At 45.4% G+C, this 27,548-nt stretch overlaps 1 protein-coding gene across 4 annotated transcripts in view; it reads right to left on the reverse strand.

Annotated features, from left to right (window-relative positions):
• The window catches only part of ABCC9 (ATP binding cassette subfamily C member 9), a 1,387,936-nt gene that overhangs the window by 617,024 nt on the left and 743,364 nt on the right, over window positions 1-27,548 (reverse strand). For all 4 annotated transcript variants that reach the window (XM_069628445.1, XM_069628446.1, XM_069628447.1 and 1 more), the window contains one exon: window positions 12,616-12,700. In XM_069628445.1, the coding sequence (XP_069484546.1) occupies window positions 12,616-12,700 (85 nt within the window). The remainder of the gene's footprint in view (window positions 1-12,615; window positions 12,701-27,548) is intronic.

The following is a 27,548-nucleotide window of genomic DNA, read 5'->3' on the forward strand; positions in this document are numbered from 1 at the left end:
AATACCGGGCCCTCCAAGGTCAGAATGGCCCGGTATTTCCCCATTCCAGGAACAAGGACCCAGTACCCGAAATGGGGTAGCCATGCCGCAAATAACGGCATGGCTACCTTCATGGTCATAATGAGGCCCATTGTCTAATTTTGCTTTGCGGTAGTGAGTAGAATATTTAATATTCACAGTGCATGGTAATTCAACCCTAGGACCTGGCCTATAGTCCTGTCAAATAAGCTAGTGAGTTAGGCACGCACTGCTGACATCTGCATACATGTGCAAGTCACAGATTCACATCTCAGCACACAGCCGTTGGCTGAGAAACATTGAGCACCATTTTTTAAGGAAATAGTTATATTATCTGTTTGTAAGCAGTTCATAAACGATGCTATGTTGGAAGACAGGCAGGCTCTGTAAGTGTGCACATCCGCATGCATGTGGAGCATTCACACAGACATGCCAATTCTGTGTAGCTCAAGGGTTCATTGAAATGTGTGCACTAAAAAGGGCATGCAATGTCATTGTGTATATGTTGTGAATCAAATAATCAATGGGCGCCTGGTTAATGCCTTGCTTTGCCCAGGTAGGTACAGTGATATAGAAAAACACAAATGAGCAAGGTCATGGAAATCTAACTGCTGAAATAGAGCAACTGAAACCTGGATTTGTCACAACATGACTTGGTGGACACAGAATTACAAAAAAGTCTGTATACTGCAGTTCAGATTTAATTTGTGTTCAGTGAGTGTCAAGATACACTTGAATTTATAGAGCATAGGATATGCAACATTAAAACATACACAGTATAGTACCTGAGTTAAATGAATCAAATGACAAATATTTGAAATACCAAATTCTTTTGCTTATACATTCTCTGTAGGTTCCTTGGGAAGGAAACTAGAGAATTTAGTGGAGTAATAGTCAGGTAATCAGCACAGTTGTGTGGGAACAATCTAGAGTTGAACAACAACACAAACAACAAGTCAACACAACAGTGTTTCGGCCATTTTAAAGATAAGCTTGGTAAGCTCTGGTGGTGTAGGCCTTCATCAGGAAGAGATATTCTTTTGAGTGAAGTATCCTATGTAGCCCGCCCGGGGAGCACAGTGGCTTAAGGCATCTTAGTGTGTATGTACACTGAGGTGGGTAGGAGAATTCATCTTCTGTAAGGCGGCCAATCCTATTGGGAGCCTGCACCACCTCTCACCATCACACTTTTCCAAAATTGTGGGCATCCTGCAGTGATATATACACTTTATATCTAATCTCTCTACTTGCCTTTTTTGAAAAGCTTACCTTATATCATTTTCCTCAGCAGTCCATGTTGGCCACAAATAAGTGATACAATCAATTAATGACAGCTCTACAATCCTCACTAATGCTTTCTACAGTCAGAGTCAAATCACGATAGAAGTAGCAGACTGTCACAATAATGAGTTCATACCGAATAATTTTCCCAATCGCACATTCTCCTGTCTTGCCGGGCCACTTTTATTTTCTTACCAGACAGACTTGGGGTGTTGTAATTGCTGGAGAGGTTTCAGCTGTGGGAATGCTAGGAGGGAGCCCTGTGATTGGCGCCCATGCCATGGAACTACACATCTCTCATCTGGTGTCAGTCTGCTAACCAGGCCCAACCAGGCTCGGCTGGCCCTGCTTACTTCAAGGAGATGTTTCATCTTGGATTTACTTTCTACTCCCAGAAATCATCACGCTCAGCTGCATCAGGCCATCTCCTCCTGCATTCGGCAAGCAATTGATTCCCTGACTCGCATTGGGGTCTCTGAACGCCAGCGGTCAACAGACATGTGTCTTCTTTTAAACCAGTCTTCTGAAATGATGGGACTTCTGAAGACTTGTCAGCAAACACTCTTTACATTTTTGAAGTGTTTCATGGCTGATAAAGGGCTTTCAGTGGTGGCAGGAAGACTAATTGAGGCTAGCGGTTCCATCAGGAGAAAATAAGTCACTCCTTGGCACACTGTCATGATCTCTGCTTCCAAAAGGTCAGGGTTTTCCCAACTCCCTTGGAAGCAGATCCATAACCCAGGTTCCGAGTGCCAACCAGTCCCAATTGGGACCTTTTGGACCCAGTCCTGGCGCCAGTGGCACGAGGCTCATAAATATGCCCAGTCCCAGCGCTGGAAGCGCCGGGCTCATAATGCTTGGGTGGACTTACCTTCAGCAGACCATGCTGCTTACTTGCCTGCCAGTTGAGCCTCTGATCCTCTTCTGTTTGGAACTACTTTTCCTGTTGGGTGGGGCTGGAGCCACTCCCTAGATTCAGAACACTGGAACTCTTCTGGAAGGCAGGAACTCTTTTCTTACCAGGAACTCTTTTCTTACTTGGGCGTGGCTGTGGAAGGAGACACCTAAGCACTACAGGAGGCTATTTAAACCACACCCGGTGGATGAATCTTGCTTTGCGTTATTCTGCAACCTCTGCAGCAGAACGCTCATCGTGTCTTCTGCATCCGGTCCTGGGCCTAAGGAAAAAGGCTTACCATCCTGAATCCAGTCTTCAGCAACACCTATAAAGACAAGAAAGAACAGGTTAGCATTCCGGCATCTGAAAGGCAAAGGCTTACCATCCTGAATCCAGTCTTCAGCAACACCTATAAAGACAAGAAAGAACAGGTTAGCATTCCGGCATCTGAAAGACAAAAGTTTACCAACTCTTCGCACGCTCCGGAGGCCTTCGGCGCTGCATCCCGCATCTGAAAGACAAAACAAGGTGCGTTTAAAGACATTGGGGAACTTTAATACTCACGTGCCATTACTCCTTTCCACATCTAATCCAGTGGGTATTCCGGCACCCTGCAGCCGCTCCGAACTCGTACCTGCAAAATAAAAAGACAGTTAGAGCGCATAGTGAAGCAGGCAACAAGCGCTTACTTACGTGCTTCCAGGCGCTTCTATTCATCACACGGGCTCCATCTTCAACTCACTTCAGCCCGTCATCCGCCATCGCCGGAACCCTGCAAAACAAGAGACATCATTACAAAAGACTTTAAAGACATTTGAATGACTCGAAACTTACCGTTCGTGCAGTAAACGACGGACAGCAGTCCTCTGAAGTCAAGAGGCCTGCGCTACCTATCCAGTGAAGAAACTGGTTACAGCACCCTGCCCTGAGGCAGATGGAGAGCTCGGCATTCACTTACCTAAGGTGAGAGCGTTAACCTTTGGGGGTCTACAGGAGAGGAGAAGAGGAAAGAGATAGGGACACCCCAATAACCCCAGTTCATTAACCCCATATTTTCTATCTGCAGACATCTTACTCTACACGTCAGGCATACAGTGCACAGAGGTCCAGCCCAAAGAGCCAACCGGGTGCTACACATCACCTTTGAAGATACGGTAGTCGCCCAGTCAAGACCGGCGCCTCTGCGAGAATCAGGTGAGCGTTACAGAACGCAAAGCCTACCACAAAACTCTCGCCCAGGCGCTATGGAAACCTCGGATACTGACCCCCTAGCCCGGTTACTTGGGGAACTAAGGGCAGAAGTGCATGCAGCTCGTCAGGAAACGAATGCACTAAGAAGGGAACTAATTATTTCCAAGGAGAGAACAGACAATCTTGCTAGACAAGTGCTACAGTCACAAGCCGGACAGACCCCGTTACCCGCATCAGGGGCAAATCTTCCTTCAACATCCTCTATGAATCCAGTGCAGATCAACCTACCTGGGAATGTACCTCTGGCTCCGCCCGAACGATTTTCTGGTGACCCAAAGAGGTTTGCAGTATTTATCAATCAGTGCCGCTTGCACTTCTTATGCCGGCCAGCAGCCTTTCCAACTGATCAAGCAAAAGTAGCTTTTGTACTTTCGTACCTTAGTGGCAATGCGGCAGACTGGTCGATCCCTCTAGTTAATCAAGATGATCCGGTTCTCCATGATTTTCAAGCCTTTCAGCTTAGTATGAAAAAACTGTTCGCAAGACATTCACAGGGGCAGGCCTTGGACAATGAGCTTCTTTCGTTGCGACAGGGTAATCAAGACCTTTTGGCTTATATTGCATCTTTCAATAGACTAATAGTGGAAACTCAATGGCCTGAGGACAAAAGGATTACGCTGTTTTATAGAGGTCTACGTGGAGAGCTCAAAGACGTTTTAGCCCAAGTAGTGAATCCCCCACAAGACTGTTCGGATTATATAGACTTGGTCGTTCAAATAGATCACAGGCTGCAGAACAGGAAGGCCGATCGTTCCAAGTTTGATGCTTGAGTATTTTCCAAACCGCCAACTCCTTCCAAAGGAGTAGACTCCGGGGAACCCATGCAAATAGGGGGTCTGAAAGGTCCTCTAACACAAAGGGAGCGGGAAAGGAGGAAACAGTTGCAATTATGCCTATATTGCGGAAACTCAGGGCACTTTCTTCGAGACTGTCCGGTGAAACCTGCCAAGAAGGCAGTAGGAGCTGCAGTTACTAAAGTTACAAACTCTGAGCAGGGAAACAACCTCGCCCGACAAGAATAGAGGTCCTCTTGCCGAGCGTGAAAACCAGTTCCGTGACCTCGCATTTCGTGATACCTATGGTCCTCATTAGCCCTGATAATCCGGATCGATTACATGCAATTGAAGCTTACGTCGACAGCGGTGCCATCGGCAATTATGTGGATCATGAAATGGTTTTGAGGATGAATCTAACTCTTTGTCCCAAGGCTGTAAAGGACGTCATTACTACGGTGGATGGTACGGAGATAGCCTCCGGGCCAGTAACGCATACCACTCAAGAGGTGACGCTAGTAAGTCAAGATGGACACCATGAGAAGATCGTGTTCGATGTGATCAAGGCCCCTCAGTTTCAGATTATTCTAGGAATACCTTGGTTAGAGAAACACAATCCTCTGATCGATTGGCGAGCAAGAACGGTCCAGTTTCCAGAATGTGTCTCTACTTGTCACCCTCCACCTGGTGTTGCACTGGCCGCAATTTCTTCAGAGACTCCCCAGTTACCTCCCGAATACCTAGAATACCAAGATGTTTTCCGGAAGGATCAGGCTAACTCTCTACCTCCTCATAGGTCTTATGACTGCCAGATAGACCTGATACCTGGATCTACTCCTCCTTGTAGTAGAATTTATGCCCTCACCGAGCCTGAGAACCTTCACCTTCGACAATACCTGGATCAATACCTGGCAAATGGGTTTATTCGTCCTTCCAAGTCCCCTGCTTCTTCAGCTTTGTTCTTCGTTCCAAAAAAGGAAGGAGACCTTAGAACTTGTATCGATTATCGCTCCCTGAACCAGATCACCGTTAAGAATAGATATCCGTTACCTTTGATCCCTGAACTCCTGGACCAAGTCAGAAAAGCATGCATATATACAAAGCTGGATCTTAGAGGAGCTTACCACTTGGTACGAGTAAAAGAGGGCGATGAATGGAAGACGGCCTTCCGCACCAAGTATGGGCTATTTGAATATCAGGTCATGCCCTTCGGACTTTGCAATGCCCCGGCCGCCTTTCAATATTTTATGAACGATGTCCTCAGAGAGCTCATAGATGTATGTGTTGTTGTTTACATTGACGACATCCTCATTTATTCTTCATCGGAATCTGAACATCGGAAACACGTGAAAATGGTCCTCGAAAGATTGCGTCAACACAAACTTTTCGCTAAGTTGGAAAAATGTGTTTTCAACGTGACTGAAGTTGAATTCTTGGGATTCATATTATCACCTGGTGGAGTGCGTATGGATTCAAAGAAGGTCGATGCAGTTCTCAAATGGCCATCACCATCCTCCGTAAAAGGTGTGCAAAGCATGTTAGGCTTTGCTAACTTTTACCGCAGGTTTATCCCCAAATTCTCTCGAATAGTCCAGCCCATCACTGCCTTGTTAAAGAAAAACAAACGTTTTGAATGGTCTACCGAGGCGGAACAAGCTTTCCAGGATTTGAAGACTAAATTTATCTCTGCACCAATCTTAAAACACCCTCGCCCCGAACTCCCCTACATCGTGGAAACTGATGCTTCAAGCCTTGCCATGGGGGCAGTTCTATCACAAAAGGACCCGGTAACCAATCAGTTGCATCCCGTGGCATTTTGGTCGCGCAAATTCTCGCCTCCTGAAATCAATTACACGATTACTGACAAGGAACTTCTGGCTATCAAGTCTGCCTTTAAGGCTTGGCGGCATTATCTGCTGGGGGCCCGACACACCGTTACTGTGATTACGGATCACCGAAACCTGCAATATTTGAAGACCGCAAAAGCCCAATCCTCTAGACAACTCCGTTGGGCATTATTCTTTGCCGAGTTTGACTTCATAATTACCTATCGACCTGGTACAAAGAACGGTAAAGCCGATGCCCTTTCTCGGATGGGAGTGGAAGAACACTTGGTCAACCCTAAACCTGTACCAATCATTCCTGAACAAAGAATTCTGGGTGTAATCGCCACAGAATCCATAGAGGAAGTTAAGGATAAAGCCAGGCAACTTGTAACTCCAGCAGACATACAGAATTGGCATCTGCAGGGAAAGGACTTTGCAGTAAAGGACAACTTATTGTATTTCCAAGAACGATTATACCTACCCAGCACAGATTTACAGAAAAAAGTAATCTCTTGTTATCACGACTCTTTAATGGAAGGTCATCCCGGTATAGCCAAGACCTCAGAAAAGATCAAGCGCTACTTCTGGTGGCCGTCTTGGAAAAAAGATATCAGAGACTTTATAATGTCCTGTGGAGTATGCGCCCAAAACAAGAGTCAAAAGGAAAGACCAGCAGGCCTCTTACGCCCTATTGACATCCCACCTCGCCCTTGGCATACGCTTTCTATGGACTTCATCACCGATCTACCTCCATGCTCCGGATACAATACGATTCTAGTAATCGTGGACTTATTCTCCAAGATGGCGCATTTCATTCCGCTCAAAGGCTTGCCAACAGCAGCAACTCTGGCCCGAGAATTTCTCGAAAACATCGTCCGACTGCACGGTTTTCCTTCGGTTCTAATTTCGGATCGAGGTAGTCAATTTATTTCTCATTTTTGGCGAAGTTGCTGTCGGTCGGCTCAAATTGATGTGAGACTATCGACCAGTCACCACCCTCAGACCGACGGACAAACCGAGAGGACCAATCAAACTCTGGAACAGTATTTACGCTGCATGCTGCAACAAACTGAAAAAACTTGGAAAGATATCCTTTGGATTGCCGAGTATGCCTACAATAACTCTGTCCATTCGGGAACTGGGAAAACCCCGTTTTTTCTTTTGTACGGCAGTCACCCTCGAACCTCGGAGCTGGATCCCCTCCAAGATCTTGAAACACCAGCAGTAGACTACCTGCATTCTACAATCACCCAAGCCTTTAAGGAAGCTGTTTCTCACCTTCAAAGGGCTAAAGAACAATACAAGAAAGGAGCAGATCAACATCGGAAGGAAGCCCCTCACTATCAAGTAGGGGATCAAGTCTGGTTATCCACCAAATATCTATCTCTAAAAGGGCCACGCACATTCAACCCAAGATACCTTGGTCCCTATTCCATCACTACCATAGTAAACCCAGTAGCGGTCAAGTTGGACTTGCCCCCGCACATGAAGATACATCCGGTCTTCCACGTCTCTCTATTAAAACCCGTGCAACCTCAAACCCGACTAACCAAATCTCCAAAACCTATCCTAGTGGATGGAGAACTCGAGTTTGAAGTCAAAAGCATTCTGGACTCCAAGATCTCCAAATCTAAACTATTCTACCTAATTGACTGGAAAGGCTACGGCCCCCAAGAGAGATCCTGGGAACCTGCTGAATATGTCCACGCTCCTCGCCTAATCAAAAGATTTCACCGAACATTTCCTGACAAGCCAAAACCCCCGGAGAAGCCCGGTTTGGGAGGGGCCTTGAGGGGGGGTACTGTCATGATCTCTGCTTCCAAAAGGTCAGGGTTTTCCCAACTCCCTTGGAAGCAGATCCATAACCCAGGTTCCGAGTGCCAACCAGTCCCAATTGGGACGTTTTGGACCCAGTCCTGGCGCCAGTGGCACCAGGCTCATAAATATGCCCAGTCCCAGCGCTGGAAGCGCCGGGCTCATAATGCTTGGGTGGACTTACCTTCAGCAGACCATGCTGCTTACTTGCCTGCCAGTTGAGCCTCTGATCCTCTTCTGTTTGGAACTACTTTTCCTGTTGGGTGGGGCTGGAGCCACTCCCTAGATTCAGAACACTGGAACTCTTCTGGAAGGCAGGAACTCTTTTCTCACCAGGAACTCTTTTCTTACTTGGGCGTGGCTGTGGAAGGAGACACCTAAGCACTACAGGAGGCTATTTAAACCACACCCGGTGGATGAATCTTGCTTTGCGTTATTCTGCAACCTCTGCAGCAGAACGCTCATCGTGTCTTCTGCATCCGGTCCTGGGCCTAAGGAAAAAGGCTTACCATCCTGAATCCAGTCTTCAGCAACACCTATAAAGACAAGAAAGAACAGGTTAGCATTCCGGCATCTGAAAGGCAAAGGCTTACCATCCTGAATCCAGTCTTCAGCAACACCTATAAAGACAAGAAAGAACAGGTTAGCATTCCGGCATCTGAAAGACAAAAGTTTACCAACTCTTCGCACGCTCCGGAGGCCTTCGGCGCTGCATCCCGCATCTGAAAGACAAAACAAGGTGCGTTTAAAGACATTGGGGAACTTTAATACTCACGTGCCATTACTCCTTTCCACATCTAATCCAGTGGGTATTCCGGCACCCTGCAGCCGCTCCGAACTCGTACCTGCAAAATAAAAAGACAGTTAGAGCGCATAGTGAAGCAGGCAACAAGCGCTTACTTACGTGCTTCCAGGCGCTTCTATTCATCACACGGGCTCCATCTTCAACTCACTTCAGCCCGTCATCCGCCATCGCCGGAACCCTGCAAAACAAGAGACATCATTACTAAAGACTTTAAAGACATTTGAATGACTCGAAACTTACTGTTCGTGCAGTAAACGACGGACAGCAGTCCTCTGAAGTCAAGAGGCCTGCGCTACCTATCCAGTGAAGAAACTGGTTACAGCACCCTGCCCTGAGGCAGATGGAGAGCTCGGCATTCACTTACCTAAGGTGAGAGCGTTAACCTTTGGGGGTCTACAGGAGAGGAGAAGAGGAAAGAGATAGGGACACCCCAATAACCCCAGTTCATTAACCCCATATTTTCTATCTGCAGACATCTTACTCTACACGTCAGGCATACAGTGCACAGAGGTCCAGCCCAAAGAGCCAACCGGGTGCTACACATCACCTTTGAAGATACGGTAGTCGCCCAGTCAAGACCGGCGCCTCTGCGAGAATCAGGTGAGCGTTACACACACCTAGATCCAGGTCTCCTGCAAGGCATAAGTGCATGCTGTTCAGACAATCAGGTGTCCCTTGGTCATATGTCTGTGTTTCTCCGGTACATTTCCCCTGATGGTGCCTTCATGTGGGTTATCTGCCAAGATGACCACCGTCCAATTCTGTGCAGCTATTGCCCGTCAGAGTGGTATTAACAGCAGGGTTAAAAGCATGGTTAACTAATTTTAGTCTGGTGATGGGCAGAGGAGCTTTGGGGCTCCTCAGAATATCCTCTCTGGTCCCCACGTCTTGGATTGGGTCGCTGCTCCCAGTCTCATCAGCCAGCCTCAAATATGTATTAATTTAGAGGAAAAATATAATCCCTGCAAGCAAATGACTCATTAATAAGGAAACTAGTCTCTTGGCCAGGGTTGCATATTGCTAATTAAGTTGGGCACTGACTTTGAGACAGTTCTTAAACAGATACTCAATAGCCTCAACAAAATCTCCAACCTATTATGGACTTTTCCAAAGCAATGAGCTTAACAACACATCTCTTCTGCTCCATTTATAATGAACTCTAACTCCATTTTGTGATCCACCATCCAGTGTTGCCTCCATAGTCTTTGTTTCTGTCTTCATCTCTCATCATTGGCCAATTAGAAAGCTAAATCTGGTTAACATTCCCCTCAGAAAAGGTATGGGGCCTCATTACGACCCGGGCGGCAAGGGATTACCTATACCGGTAAGGGCACTGGTGCCGGTAATCCCTTACCACCCAGTTATGAGGTCCCTTTGCGGGTCCCTACCATAATGGCTGGTTTTACCAGCCGTTAAGGAAGGGAACCGCAAAGGGACCCTGGAGGTAATTATGGTACCGCAATTTGTGGTGCTGTAATTACCGCCTTCCCCATTCCCATTCAGCCCTATGGGGACAAGAATGGGAATGGGGAAGGGCCAATGGTGAATGGGGAATTACCACCCCGCCAAACTTGGAATGGGGCGGTTATTCCGCCATTCACCATGGCGGAATCCGACGTCAACCATGGCGCTAATAGCGCCGTGGTTAACGCCTGTGTCGTAATGAGGCCCATGGTCTTTTGTTCCTACTCATTTACATGGGTATCTATCCACTAGACAGACATCCAAGTAATGTTTTAAGCTGGGAAATGTCCCAATTCTGCCCTCTTGTAAGTGTGTACCAATTGAAGAACACTAAGTTTGTGCCCTCAACTTTCAATGGCTATACCCCTTTTGAAATGCTTTCTGGCTGTTGATTGGCTATGTTTAGTGTTCTACAAACTTCCCTATGTATAAATCCTTTCACTATCAACCTACAGTTTTAAGCTAGTCGATCAATTCTGCTCACTTTACCCACCCCAGGGCTTCCTGTAAATCTTCTCTGCCTTTATCACCAAGATCTTAATGACCTTAGCACATATCCTGATCGCCAGGTACTTCAATCTTTCGTCAGAGGATTACAAAGACCATTACTCAAGAGGATAATGGACTAAATTAGGGCAGCATCAACAAAGAGGTCCTCTGGGAAACCCTCACTGCAACAAGCCATCTCATCACTCATATGAGACTAACCACAAAATAATCTGTCTACCCATAGCCAATACCTCAGCATACCCAACCCTAGGATCACCGCAAATTCCTCTGGTACAGAAACTCCAAAGAGATGTTTACAGCAACATGTAGTAAATCACCCTACAAAGACCCACTCTACTCCTGATACTAGTGCCAGAACTACACCAACTCTGCTCAGAACGTTCTCCAATGTCAACACATAGGGCCTCATTACGACTAGTGCGGAATGGGTTTAACGGCACCGGTAATGGTGCTGGCGCCGTTAAACCCACTCTGCACTATTACAAGGTCCCCTCGCGGGACCCGCTCTGGACGTCTGGTTTTTCCAGATGTCCATAGCGGGTCCCGCGAGGGGACCAGGGAGTTAACAACGGGCCCTATGGGGGCTCGAATGGGAATGGGGAAGGACCGGGCTCAGATTACCTGAAGGAGGAAATACCGGGCCCTCTGATGTCGGAATGGCCCGGTATTTCCCCATTGAGGGAACCCGGACCCGGACAGCACCATGGCTGCCTCCAAAGTCGTAATGAGGCCCATACACTCTTTCAGAAAGAGAGATTTTTACCCACTTTAAGTTTCAAGTACTAAAAAGGCCACATCTGTCCATTTTGCAGAACACCTAAGAAGAAGAATGTGCAATCTGGTCAGTTTTGTACTATGGCAGTGTCATCTATTTGGGATAAATTTATTTGCCACCTCAATATGGTATGAATGGATCAATGTTAAAAATATGACAATAATAAGCAAAACTATGGCTTGTTGATTTCAAATATCAGATAAAAAAATTTAGTATAAAAAGGTTAAACAGAAACACCATACTCAGTGCATGCGCCTCCCACCGGTGAATAGAAGATAATAGGCCTCATTACGAGGCTGGCGGTCCCGTAATGAACAGTGGCGCTATTTGTGGGCCCGTTATTAGCTCTTTCCCCATTCCCATTGAGCCCTATCGGGGCTTGAATGGGAATGGGGAATGGTTCTGTGCATGAGGAATTACCGGGTCCTCCAAGGTTGGAATGAGCCGGTAATTCCTCATTCACAGAACCCGGTATTGGAGCCTGGTATGGAGGCAGCGATGGCGCTAATAGCACCATGGCTACCTCCATACTCATAATGAGGCCCAATTATTTTTGTCCACGATGAATAATTACCACACTGAGCAAAAAATATATCTTGATGCGTCATTGGCAGACATTCTATGGTGATACAGGTGGAAACTTACTCTTTTGCCATACACTAATAGCTTTGCATGAAAATGTGTGTTTAAAGAGACCCACACTAAGCTGTAACTTAATGCTGTGGAACCACAATGTGTGATTAAAAGAGACTTTAAGCAAGTGAGGAGTGCACATTAATAAAACATATAATATTATACAAAATTAAATACAACTATTATTCATGATATTTTAAAGGCTGAATTGGTGCAAATTCATGATATATGGGCTGCCAAACCAATGACAAAACTGCATCCAATTATTCAATTTAGAATTTGTAAAGGTTAAAATGTCCTTGCCATGTTTGGGGAATTAGAATAATTCTTACTAGTTGACGTCTTACTAGTAATGCGGAAGTGCAGACAGCAATATCTCTCTTGAAGTCTGCCAAAGGGATCATAGAGCCCTTTCCTGTGCCCCATTCTATGGATCGTTATGCTGATAGATAGGAACATGAGTAGTGCCTGTAGGCACACAAATGCTGCTATAATGCCTGTGTTGCATAGAACTGCATAAGGAACCTATTGCAAAGTAAAAGAAATATCGTAGTGCAGATATTTACCCTTTCCCCAATTTCAGTCTGGTCGCCAAATGGTAGAAGATCAATGTCGGGCTGCAGGGAACACGCATCTGTGACAGCTTTGTATCTAAAGAGAGAACGAGCCTTTAAAACATTGATATGCTTTAGCATGGGTCAGGAAAGACACAATCCTTTTTGTAAACAATATAAAAATAGAAAAGGGACAAGTGATGTTGCCTACTGCACCGGGCCTACGAGTTTTGCTGAGCATGTTTCAGCTGGTCTCTTGCTCATGTCTACAGCATAGCAACCGATGCCCTCGATCCATGACAAGTATAGCCAAGTTCCAGGTTTGAGTGGCATGGGGGAAACAGGTTTTGCTGTGAATTGCTTAGTAGTGGCGACCTTTCTTGTTATGCAAGCTACAGATGGCATAACAGCCTGTGTGCTCCCAGTGCTTCAACTGGCGAGAATTGCATTGCATGTCATGTGATCAAAACTGTTTTCAGATACCACTCAAACTGGTTACTTTGCCTTACTAGGGCGAAGGCAGTACGGACACTTTGAAGTGAAGAATTACACTTCTAGGAGAAGTATATCTTACAAAAGCATCTGATTGTGAACATTTCAATTGATTACTAAACTCACAATTATCATATTTAGCATATGTTTACACTGAGGAGGTTCTTGTGATGGAAACACATTTCTGTCACAATACAAAGATTATTTTTACTTGGACTACATCATGTTTCTTTGATCATTGTATTAAGCTAGTGGAACACTCTTGGTGTAAAGTACTTTTGCACACAATGATAATGAGGTTATCACTTTATCCAGATCGCGACACAGTGGTTAGCATGCACTCGATTTACTAAGTTTTGATTCACTTCTCTTGGGTCTTTTGTAAACTACCAAAAAAAATGGAAGGCTAATTTTGTGTGGACATAGTTTGGTTGCGTGTTTCATAAGACAGTCATTGCATGAATCATGTTTCAGATTCTGTGGACCCTAAACAGCTGTATGATTCAGTGGGGGTCATTCCGAGTTGGGCGGTAAGGGTTACCGGGCACTGGTAAGGATGCTGGTGCCGGTAAACCCTTACCGCCCATTTCTGAGGTCCTTAGCGGGAACCGCAAAGGACTTGTGGTCAGACCATACGTCCTTAGCGGGTCCCGCTAAGGGACCAGGGCGCTAATTACGGGCCCGCTATTTGCGGGCCAGTAATTAGCACCTTCACCATTCCCATTGAGCCCTATGGGGGCTCAAATGGGAATGGGCAATGGTTTACTGAATGGGGACTCACCGGATCCTCCAGGGTCAGAATGACCCGGTAAGTCCCCATTCAGCCAGACCGGACCCGGTATTGGAGGCAGCCATGGTGCTAACCACATGGCTACCTCCAATCTCGGAATGACACCCAGTGTTCAGTTACATATCGCCGAATACTGAATACCGTCAGCCTCTGCGCAGTTGTGTGGAAAGGTCCTGCCATAGCGCTTAAAAATATGATATGCAAAAAATATGATATGCCTAAAAATATACCTCCACAAGCGATACCAAAGGATTCAGGAGTCAGTGGGCCTCATTACGAGTCAGGCGTTAAGGGGTTAATGGCGCCGTAAACGGCGCCGACCCTTAACGCCTGATTCCGAGGTCCCTTAGCGCCATGGTGATTTTAACGCCTGCTTTTTGCAGGCGTTAAAATCCATGGCGCTAAGGGACCATGGTGCTAATTACGCCACCGTAATTTACGGTGGCGTAATTAGCGCCTTCCCCACTCCCATTATGCCCTATGGGGCAAAAATGGGAATGGGGAAGGGTAAAATGGGAAATAGGGATTTACCGCCCCACTCACCTTGGAATGGGGCGGTAAATCCGCCAACCACCATGGCGTAAACATAGTTTACGCCATGGTGGTAAAGGTCCGACCCAGGCGGTAACTTACCGCCTGGGTCGTAATGAGGCCCAGTGTGTACTAGTGAAGTTCCTGTTCTTATGGGTATCAATCAAGAGTTTGCAAACCCCTTCTCACTTTGAGTAGGACTAAACTGAGTTTCCGCACTAGGTGGTGACCACACAACTTGAGATATGCTGCTAAATGTTGTGTACATATATATCTCTTCTCAGGTTGTCCAAACCGTAGAAAAACCATTGAGACAACTACTCTTCACCCTCACCGTTAATCTCACTATACTTCTGGGTCCCAGTTAGATCCTTGACCCGTGAGTACTATCTTTACATGTGTATATGTACCAAAATATATATAAATACCAATGAAAATCTATTAAATGAAAACATAATTATGTGTCATCCTTCGTACACAAGAAGTGATTCTGCTCCCTTTGATTTCTTTTCAGGGTTCAAATTAATGCCTCTCTAATGTAATTGGAGGTGAGACCTTTCTAATAACGTCTTTGTCTGGAACATAAGAGAAGTGGATAGCTTAGAATATGCCACTGAGTGTTTGTCCATAAGCCTTGCATCAAAAAGAAGACAGTCCTGAAGAAGAGCAGGAGCTCGGGCTGAGGCCACATGGGTTGCAGCAGCAACTCCCCCTTCACCCTCGACCCTGCAAGATGCAAGGTACGCCTTTGGCCCACTATCCAGTTGCCCTCAGGTCCTCGCATGGTCGCACGGCATTCCGCCGCACCTTCTCCACCTTTATTACTATTACCGAAGTGTCCAGCACCTGCAACATCCGTTTGCACTATTCTGAAATCTGCTGCCCATTTGGATGCACAGGAGTGCCTTTCTGCCACGGGATCAAAACGCAGCATACCCCCTTCCAAGATGGCCGCCAGGTATCCTGCTACCTTTGTCCCCATGCGCCACCATGCCCTGTTGTGATCCGATTGGTTGAGCCTTTAAACCAATCCCTACTCACCGGCAGGCGAGCGCCGGCACTCGGAAGAAGGCTGAGGAAAAAGGCTGCTGACTGAGCTGACCTAGCGTGCCGTGCTGCAGGCTGCTCAAAGTCTTAGCTCTGTCGCTGTGCATTCCTGATCATGCTCGCAAGACCTTTTGCTGCAACGGTGAGACTCGCTTTTTCACAAGCTATGCACTCAATCAAACCTTTACAATTCATGCCGTGAGCACTATCGTGAGCAGGTACATCTCGCGCGCCATCTCACCCGCGTATGCATACACATGTACAATCTGCTACTCGCATGTTTGACCTGCCTCTCCAATCCGCTCGTAAGAACCGCGTGCGCAGCTTATTGCCCACTCGGCCACTCGCCCTCGAACTACATTTGCATAAGTCTCTTGCAATGGCTCACAACGTCTCATGCATCAACCGTCAACAGTTTCAAGGCTCTGCTCCTGCCATTGTATAACGTATACAAGCACTATACGAACATTATAACCTTTGCTGTTTGCACCTTCATGTTTGGTAATAACACTGTAGCCCATAACGTGCAAGTTATGAGTGCTTACCTCGTTTGCCCACACCAGTTATTGTAGTTAGTTAAACAGTATTCCAATGTTGATACAGCCTATTCCTGCAGTGTGATAATTTAGTTGATTTAGCCTAGTCTTGTACTGCCACAGCAATATGGAAACAGCCTATTCCTGTATTGTGATAATTTGTTAAACTAACCCACTTTCACTTTGCGCCAGCCACCTGCTTCTACATATGAGGCTTATTGTGTCTACTTGCCTGAACCTAGCCCACAACTAGCCCTAACCCTCTATAGTTTAATAGCCTGGACTACCTCTTGGTCGCCTACAGACCACTTCTGATTGTGTGTGCCTTATGGTCGCTAATAGACCACATTTGATTGACTCGTGCTGTGCCTTTTAGTCGCCTACAGACCACACTTGATTGTTTTGTGCCTTATGGTCGCTTATAGACCACATTTTATTGACTTGTGCTGTGCCTTTTGGTCGCCTACAGACCACTTTTGATTGTGTTGTGCCCTACGGGCGCTAATAGACCACATTTGATTGACTTGTGCTGTGCCTTTAGGTCGCCTACAGACCACACTTGATTGTGTTGTGCCTTATGGTCGCTAATAGACCACATTTGATTGACTTGTGCTGTGCCTTTTGGTCGCCTACAGACCACACTTGATTGCGTGTGCCTTATGATCGCTAATAGACCACATTTGATTGACTTGTGCTGTGCTTTTTGGTCACCTACAGACCACACTTGATTGTTTTGTGCCTTATGGTTGCTAATAGACCACATTTGATTGACTTGTGCTGTGCCTTTTGGTCGCCTACAGACCACACTTGATTGTTTTGTGCCTTATGGTTGCTAATAGACCACATTTGATTGACTTGTGCTGTGCCTTTTGGTCGCCTACAGACCACACTTGATTGTGTTGTGCCTTATGGTCGCTAATAGACCCCACTTGCAACTCCTGCCTACTAGCAACAATACTCACACCATGTATTGGTGCCTAACTACTCTCCTCCACCTACTGTACATTTACACTAGACACTGGACCAATCAACCTGACCCACATTCTAACCAAGACACTTACACCAGCACACGCATGGTAACTATTACCCTAACTTCGTGGCCTAGCACCATGACACCTGCAAACCCGTACTTGGATGATCCAGCACTCTGGATACGCCACTTTGCCACCAGACCTACACCAAACCAACCTTGTACTACTGCTAACAGAAACCTTAGATTGAATTCTAGAACCAGCCCACCCACCTATCCATGCTCTTACCACCCTAGCATTTTAACCAGAAATTCTAGATCAAGAGCACGACTGTGGGCTAAAAAAAGCCAACTGTACACCGTCAGTAGTATTAAACACCTGCATATGGACCACAACCCCGCCAACTCGGCCATTGACTCAGACAAATCATCCCATATCCTTTTGCATGACCAACCCATACCACCAGAAAAAATCTCTGCAAAAGACAAATTCATTAAAGCAGCCTTGGTGAATGCTAGGTCTCTCCCTGCCCATGCTCTGGACATCGCTGACTTTATAACTCACGAAAAGCTCGATCTCCTTGCAGTCACGGAAACCTGGCTTAATGCTGCCTCCGGTCCATCTTTGGCCCTTGCTATACCCAATGATTATGCCATTATTAGATGCGACAGAAACACCACTCAGACGAAGGGAGGTGGACTCGCCCTCATATTCAGAAATACCTTTGACATTAAAGTCATCCAGGACGCTCAAATCCCTTCTGCTGAATCCCTGTCCATCAAACTACCTCTATCAGCTAACCACACGGCAACAATGCACCTTATTTACCGACCACCAGGTCCCATTTCTTCTTTTATAGAGGACATTGCATCACTCATAACCACAGACACTAAACCTAATTCACACACTATCCTCCTTGGGGACTTTAATATTGGTTTTAACGACCCCAAGAATACTAACGCCCATGATCTAGCCAACACCTTATCTGACTTGGGTCACACCCACATTATTCATGAGCCCACTCATATCAAAGGTAGAACACTGGACTGGCTCACTCACCTCAATTGCTCTATTGATCTCCTATCCAATGACCCATGCATTTGGTCGGATCATCATAAAATAACCTTTTCTATCAAAGCTAACACACCCCACCTGGCTCCCATCATCGCCCCAGCCACCAGCACGAGAAATAAGAAAGACATTACACCTGACAAACTCCTACCTATATTACTCCCCATCTTGAACAATATTGACTCAGACGCTGACCCCACAGTTTTAGTGGGTATCTATAACCAGGCTATACTCAAAGCACTAAACTCCATCACCCCCCTAAAATTGCGGAAACCTAAACCACAGTGTCACCTTAATACATGGTTCACGCCGCAGCTAAGAGAATTACGCAAAACTAAGAGAGCTGCAGAGGCACACTGGAAAAAGTGCCCCACAGCAACCAATAAGACTGAGCTAACCCTAGCTTCCACTAGTTACAAAGAAGCCATCCTTCTTGCTAAAAAAGACACCTATAATAAAAGGATTACGCAAGCGGAATCCAACACAAAAGAACTTTTTAAGATTCTAAAAGAATTAGAATCCCCTATTGCCCCTACTAACAAATGTGTTACTGACGCACTATGGTGTAGTAATATTCAGAAGGCCTTATTAGATAAAATAGCTTGCCTACAATCTAAAATCAACGCGAAAAAATCCCTGCTACTAGCTGACCCTGACTACAAACAATTACCTAACAATTCACCTACTTCTAAGTCAACTTGTAAACCTTTCAGTTTCTCACCCCTCTCAATCTGGGAAGTAGAAAACATCATTAGGAAACTTAAACCATCAAACTGACAAGGTGATGCCTGCCCGGCCCCGATCATCAAAGCAGCTGCACACGATTTGGCACCATTTATTACCAACTTCATCAATGCCTCCTTCAAATCCGGAGTAGTACCTGACAACCTAAAAGACGTGTGGGTCATTCCACTTCTCAAAAAACCTACTCTTGACCCAGCCAACCCGTCTAACCATAGGCCGATAACTACCGTACCTTTCTTATTAAAAATACTGGACAGAGCAGCCTATCTACAAATACAGGCCTACCTAGAATCAAACAATCTCCTGGGACTGAGGCAATCCGGCTTCCGACCCAGACACGGTATGGAAACTGCATTAATAGATCTCACTACCCAGATCCAAATCCTGAAAGACAATGGCAAACTTGCACTCCTCCTACTCCTTGACTTGTCAGCAGCTTTTGACTTGGTTAACCACCAAACACTTTGTGCCGCAGTTTTCAAGTGGTGACACTTTTCTGACGCAGCCACTGCTTGGATCAGTTCCTTCTTGGCGAACAGAACCATGAGGGTTTTCTCTCCCACTGATTCTGCTGAACCCTCACCAGTACCTTGTGGAGTCCCGCAAGGATCTTGTGTGTCCCCGACGCTTTATAATGTATTCACAAAGTGCCTCTTTGATATCCTTGACTATCTGGGTGTCACGTATACTAAGTACGCGGACGACACCCAGATACTCATTCCTATCTCGGGTAACTATGAAACAGAAAGCAAAACCCTCAATGAAATATACTCAGTAATACAAGCATGGATGGCACATCATGGACTGTGTCTCAATGACGAAAAAACTGAGTTGATCATCCTTGGCACTCGCGCCAAACTCAAAAATCTTAATTCCGCTTTCAAATCCTTCACTATAGATGGCAATCTCATCCCCTTTTCAAATAACACTAAAACCCTTGGTATCTACATTGATGCCACCTTATTCTTTTCCAAACAAACCAATGCAGTAGCATCATCAGCCGCTTACACCTGCAAATTGATCACTGCATGTAGGCCGTTCATCTCCTCACCTAATTGCATTACTCTTGCTAGAGCATTATTCCTATCCAAAATAGACTATTGTAATGCCCTTTACCTAGGCACTAGCCACACATATATCAACAAACTGCACATAATCCAAAATAATGCCATCAGGGCTGCCCTCAACATCCCTAAAAAGGCTCATATTTCTGAGACTAGACGCAAACTACACTGGCTCCCAGTAGAGCACAGAATATCCCTCAAAACTCTGGCCCTCACACACAAAGCCAGGGCCAACCTTGCACCAGCCTACCTTACCAACCAACTTACACCTCACACATCATCAAGACCACTTAGAGCAGCACAAGCTAACACTATGTCCATACCGAGATTCAAACTTCATAACTCGGGTGGAGCTAGCTTCCCTGTACAAGCTTCTGAACTATGGAACACACTCCCCGTGCTCCTTAGGTCAGAACCTTCATTTAACCTATTCAAACGCAACAGGAACCGCTGGCTTCACAACATAGACTCTATGACAGCCTAACCTTCCAGATCCCAGATCAACTGACTGCTGACGGCACATCTTGTAATTAATGTATTTATCTGAGACTATGGGCCTCATTACATGGATGGCGGTAAGGATTTACCGGTACCGGTAAAATACCGGTACCGGTAAATCCTTACGGACTTACTACGAGGTCCCTTTGCGGGTTGGCGGATTTAACGCCTGCTTTTTGCAGGCGTTAAAAACCAACCCGCAAAGGGACCCATGGAGCTAATTACGGTACCGCAATTTGCGGTACCGTAATTAGCGCCTTCCCCATTTCCATTATACCCTATGGGGCAAAAATGGGAATGGGGAAGGGCAATGGTGGAAGGGGGAATTACCGCCCCGCCAACCTTGGAATGGGGCGGTAATTCCCCTTTCCGGCAAGGCGGTGCCGGTATTTTACCGGCATGAACCATGGCGCTAATAGCGCCATGGTTCTCCGCCATCCGTTTAATGAGGCCCTATGTATGTAAGTATCTGTAATACTAAGTATGTACCTATCTGTAACTGTAACGTAATCCTTGTGTACTGCACTCAAATGTAACTGTAACCAGATCTAACTTACGCGCCAGTATGCCCCCGGGCCTGGCTGCGCTTTATAAATAAAATAAATACAAATACAAATACAAGGTGGCTACAATTATATAGACCACTGAAACCAGTTGACACAAACGTGGTGATGGTGGGAACCTTCCCACCACATACTACACCAGAACCACAGGGACACTTAGTAATTATGTTGTCTATCACCCTGGTTCAGTCTTCATAATAATTCAAACTCATTCTTAGTTAGTCATTTTATCCAGCTGGGGTATAAAGCCCTAAAGTATGGGCTAATAAATTCGTTTTAATGAATTACGGCCTCCCGAGCTGGCCATTCTGATTTCAGTAAAACCATACAGTGAGAATTGCATGACCTGGGCTGCCCGACCCTAAAAATGAATGAAAATGATGCAAGAAATACGGGACACCCTAAATGGTAGGCAGGGACATTTAGAACGTTCTCTGTCCTATTGTCTTCCTATGTCTGGACAAGCCTAGGTTGAAGCATTTACTCACTTGATGACCTACTAGGTAATAATCCCTTTACACCTACAGATGGATGGGACCAGCTTTTTTACCCTCTGAGACATTACATAACACATTACAGTTTATGAGCACCACTACACCTCAAATAAACCCATTGTTGGATTTACCTGCCCACCCTTTTCCTTTTTTCGTGTTACAGAATATAGGCATCACCCCTTTAAATAGTTGGTGAGCATTTGCCCCCCTCTCGTTTTTTCTAGTCCTACACATGGTGTGTCCAACCACCCAATACATACACCAGTGGGACTATTCCTTTTATTTGTAGCATGGGGCATGTCCCATGCTCATACTTTCCTATCCTATGCTCTGAATACAGTAACACGGAGCTGGTGGACCCAGGGTGCATATTTGTCTAGTTGTCTTACAGCTCCAAGCGATTTGCCCTGTAAATGAACAGTTATAAAGCTGGTCTCTTCTGCAGGGAAAGCCCAAAGGTCTTGTTAAGAGTCACAGCTTTTAGGAGATTCCTATTGAGGTGGCCTGTGTCTCTGGAAGTGTACCAGTAGCCCACCTCTGCCTGGCTAGTGTATTTCCTGCCAGTGTTACTGTGGATCGCAAAAAGAAATTGCTGGTCAGGTGGGATGATGACCACTTTGAGATTTTAAAGACCTGGATCGGCCGAGTAGATTTCATTTTGCCATTCTCAATCCTCCCAGGCTTTTCCACCTAGTGAACATACCTATTATCCATCTCAATGGCAAGTAGTAGTCTGGTAATGAGGACCTCATGGCTCTTTATCTATGTCACACTAATGTAGGTGTTGTCTATGGGCCTCTTTCCGAGATTGGAGGTAGACATGGCGCTATTTGCACCATGACTGCCTCCAATAACGGGTCCGGCACCGGTATGGTTCAATGGGGACTTACCGGTGTAGTCCGACCTTTGTGGGACCAGTAAATCCCCATTGAAAAAGCCATTCCCCATTCCCATTTGAGCCCCCATAGGGCTCAATGGGAATGGGGAAGGCGCTAATTACTCTAAAGTCCCTTAACGGGTCCCGTCCATAACGCCTGGTCAGACCAGGTGTTAAAGGAGGGACCCGCTAAGGGAACTCGTAGTAGGGCGGTAAGGGATTACCGGCACCGGTCTCCTTACCGGTGCCCAGTATCCCTTACTGCCCTACTTGTAATGAGGCCCTATGTCTTCACTGGGAGTATGTTTCTTTTGAGGACAATGTTCTGTGGGTAATGCTGGATTCTGTATCACTTGTTTTGATCCTGAATTATATTGACTAACCTGTGTATAGATCCAGCATCATTAACACAACTTTCCACCGTGTAACAGGGAATGATGCACTACCCCCTAACATACCTGCATTGAATGGCTCCATCCTAGATCCTTAACTGTTCCCTGTTTATTCAGCACATGGTTTCATGTGGATTATGCAATGGGTTTCATGTAAGAAACATCAGCAGTTGTTTACTCCTTGAGTCGTTCTTAAACATAAATCCAGATATTATGGTCAAATGTTGCCCAAATAAACTGTACATATTCGTATTTGTGCTTTCTAGGTATTTGCTCAGAAACCCAGAAACCATCATTGTCAATTGCCTCATATAAAAGAGCTCTAATGCATTACACATTTTGCAGGACATTCCGACACATCAGATCAATTCTAAGCATTTTCTGTGCATTGCATAAGAACTTTCTCAGTATGGCATCTGTAACAGACGCTGGAAGAAATGTAAGTTGCAAGGGAGTGTAACTCATTGTACTAAATATGTTGAAACCCCGATTTTCTAAAGTGAACATTGTGATGACCCATATAAATAGTGACCTCTTGTATTTTAACCTAAGGTATCGGAAGTACTAAATTCAATCTATAATTTATTTGAAAGGTCTTCAGCAAAAGCCTGGGTCTAGAAACCGCACAAATTGCCTTTGGTAGAGTCCTGCCTGACATTCAGGGAAATATTACTTTTAGGATCTCCCGTTTTACATCTGATTTATACTATTTTATATAGCGAGTATGGGATTGGGCACATTTGAGATCATTCGGGTTATCCCTAAGCCAGATATCGATCATGAGAATCTGGGAGAATGATTACACCAGTAGGGCTATTTATAACATGTCCACCTGAGGCAGCCCCTAATATGGGAAGAACAACGAATTGGCTATACTGTCACCAGAACACATTACGCAAGTGATAGTGCATGACACTGTTAATAAGATCTTGTGCTGCTTGGAAAGAGAACTGCAGCCCTAGCTCAGTTATATCTAACTTCCAGATATTTATAGAGATTACCGGTATTCACTTAAAATTCAAATCCCTAAAACCAAAATTGAACATATCTCACATCACGGTAGGCTGGTTTTCACAGGAGTGTAAGCTAACAAAACAGGAGGTATTTATTACTCTTAAAACAACTGCTTATAACTCTAGTGAAGTGGAATTAAAGAGACTTACCTACAAACACATCTGCGTGGGTGTAAAAATATCTGGGCAGAATAGAACATGCAGGAAACAGAGGAGGCTGCATCCTTGAATAAATCCTGCAAATTCTGGTTGATCATGTCATTCTCCCTCAATATGCCCCTAGAAGCACATTGTTATCCCTGTGTTAGTCCCCAGTCTTGGACAGATTATTTCCAGAAGCTATATTCAACGTAAGGCTTAGATAGTGAATTCACCCCTAACCAGTCAACTGATATATGTTCTACCATGCACACTTTACAAGGAGAGTTCTCACTAAAAGAAGTCAGTGAAGTTATCACTACACAAGCAGCTCTCAAAAGCCCTAGTACTCACACAACTCTGGTGGATCGCTTTAAGTCTAATTTAGACCTCTGGGCTCCCTTGTTAACCAATGTTTTTAATGCGATATGGGTCACTAGTTAAATCCCCGGGAGCTGGATGCAAGCCCTAATTGTGTGGATCTACAAGAAGGGTGATCGGGTGGCACCCCAATCATAGCACAGAATCTCCCTACTGGACACAGTCAGTAAGCTCTTTGACAAACTGGTCTGTACCACGCTTAACAAGTGGGTTGTAGCAGAGGAGATTTTGGCTGTGTGATATGGAGGTTTTCGCTCTGGGTTGGGCACGAAACAGCAAACTCTTAATCGATACCTCCGAATGGCAAAATATTATTATCTGTATAAAGCACCAATTTATTTGGCTTTTATAGATCTCTCAATCGCCTTTGATATGGTCAATAGGGCCAGGTTTTGGGTGGTTCTAGAAGGATTAAATATAACGCCCACATCGTTTAGCAGTGATAAAGCTTCTACATTTTGACACTGAGGCAGCCGTCCGTTTGGATTTACTTGCAAGTGTACTCAGACCTTCAACATAGGTAAGGGTGTGAAACAGGGATGTGTTTTGGCACCACTCATGTTTAACCTCTACACTAATGTATTGTAGTCTGAGTTGAAGACTACACTTGCTGACGTTCACATGATTGCTGGTATATACACTCAAGTTCTGAGCTAGGCAGATGATGTGGTCTTAGTGGTTCAGACATTAAGAGCAGGCCCTTATTAACAAACATTCCGGTTTATAGGATCAAGAGACCTAAAAGTCAACACCATTATGTCTAAGGTGATGATTATTGTGGGAAAAAAAGGACAAGACCTTTCAACTTTTCAGAATAATATTAAACTTGAGCAGGTGGATCAGTTTAGTTATTTGGGTGTGGTATTTAGAAACAAATGGCACTGGAGGGACCACCTACCTAAACAAGCACAATCTATGGGTCAGATATGTGGAGCCGTTAACAGTTCTGAAAACTCCAGCAGGCAAAGGACCCAGGTCTGGGCATAGCCGTCCCACTCGGAGTGACTTACGCAAAACAAAAGAGGTGATTGCTGGAAGGTTTGGAAAGAATCCTTGCCTCTGGCATTGCTCTGGGCAACCCTCCATATCCTTGTTCTTCACCTGCCATTAATTCCAAACTTTCCAGCATTCACCTCTTTTGTGACAGGTATGCACAGACGTGGGTTCTGTGCCTGCTGGGCCTAGAGACCCAAGCCACTCCTCACTGATGAGGCCCAAAAAGGCAGAAACATGTCTGGGATGCTTGTGATCTTGTGCAGAAGAGATGTGACCAAGCAGTTGGGCTGGACGGCCCCTTTTGTGGTGAGACCGAACTTGATTTGCATATGGTCTTTCGCCTTTTGTAAGGGCTTGGCCAGCGAAGAATGATGGACTGGAGGGTTGCCCAGAGCAATGCAAGAGGTTAGGATTAATTCCAAACCTTCCAGCCATCGCCTATTTTGGTTTTGCCTTTATTAGATTCCTCCTTAATCTCCCCCGCTCAATTCTGCTCTTGCCATGCACTCAGAACTCCAATATCCCTTTATAAGTGATGAGCTCAGGTTAAGACCAATTTGCATGGGGCTAAAACTATGGACTAATCCCGTAGCTGGATTGTCCCAAAAATATCTTGTGGAATCTTTTGTGAGACAAAACCTATATTGGATCCCCAGAATAAAATGACTAAAATATGTATTTAAAGCCGTCCTGCAAGTGGATGCAGGAGCACTGTTTACAAACCCAAGCACCATCTCAAAAAACGATCTTGGGCTGAATAGTGGGAAATTAAAATGTACATGGTAAACAGAGAGGAGGGAAAATAAATTGCAAAAACTGTTCAATAGGAAGCTGGCCACTATTTCTATCCAAAGCGAAAGAATGGATTAGCTGGACCAGATTGCTTTTCAAATGGTAGGTCACTGAAAATGTGCTTTAGGTTCGACTTTCTGCCAAGTTGTAAGGTATTCAACTGGAGAATACACACCTCGCTGCAAAGGTTGGCCTGCCCACATTGCCTCCAAGTACAGGAGGACACCAAACACGTCATGTTCCTATGTGAACAATACGGGAATATTAGGCAGAAGGCCCTCCTCCCCCTGTTTAGACATGCAGGTATTAGAACTATTAGGCGGGCAGGTTATTGCTTCCCCCATAAGTATGCAGTTCTATTTTTAAATTGAATATGGTATGAAATGTCAATAAGTTTGTATGCATTTTATTGCTGTGTCTATGTATGTATAATGCTGTTTTAAATGTGATGTACTTGTATGGTGTGTGCCGAATGATGTTTATGATGATGATTGGACAAATCCTCCCACTTTTTGGGAGACTAAGACTGGACCCTGAGGACCTCTGCAACTACCACCCCATCATCCATTGACCCTTCTTAGCTAGGAACCTTGAGAAAGCAGTAGCCATACAACTCCGACAACAAATTGAATCCAACAAACTCTTTCAGTCCTACCAAAACTACCATCAAGGTGATTGAGTAGGCCCTTAAAATCTTCTATGATGGCTATCCTTGCCTCCTTGATCTACTACTTCTCTGCAGCATTCGATACAGTAGACCACCAGACACTCACAGACATTCTACATCGTGACATGGGATCAGTTAGATTGTCCTCAGCTATTTGAAATCCAACCTTGGTTACCGTTACCAGTTCATACAAAAGGATTCCTTGATATAGCCAGCTCAACCAATCATCTGTGGAGTCCTGCAAGGATCCATCCTCTCTGCTGTGATCTTTACATGGAACCGCTCAAAGCCTTCTGGCTCCACACATCATCCACATCCACAACCACAACTCTACCTGAAGGTATCCTCCATCAAAGACATCCACAGGCTCAAGGCCTGCCCCATATTTATAATAAAATAATTATTGTTGACCCTTACAACACCGAAATCGTGTTGTTGACCAAAACCACCAAACGCCCTGACATCCAGACCTGTCACTTTGCAATAAACCTTGAGGGCTTCACACCCCAGCTAGCCACCTGCTCCAAAGCACTTGGGTTTGATATTGACAGACACTTCTACTTCAAACAGCACTTGCCAAGGAAGACATAAATGCTCTGGAAACAACTTTCTCTCCTGAGGAAAATCAAGTCCTTCTTCCAGAACATAACTTAAGATCTTCTGCCCTTGCCTTGGTACCCTCACTCCTGGATGGTTGCAATGCCCTTCGGAAGTCCTTCTAACAACTACACTGGCACGCCTGAGTTTTGTCTTGCATGCTGCAGCACTACCCATCAAAGGATTCTGCAAATTAGACCGCATCACACCGACCCATCATAAAACTGCACTGGTGCCCACTGCAAGCACATATCATCTTGAAATTCCGCTGCATCATCTACAAGGCTGTCA

Source organism: Ambystoma mexicanum, chromosome 12 (assembly GCF_040938575.1).
Source record: "Ambystoma mexicanum isolate Mex_15411 chromosome 12, UKY_AmexF1_1, whole genome shotgun sequence".
In the NCBI taxonomy this organism is placed as follows: Eukaryota; Metazoa; Chordata; class Amphibia; order Caudata; family Ambystomatidae; genus Ambystoma; species Ambystoma mexicanum.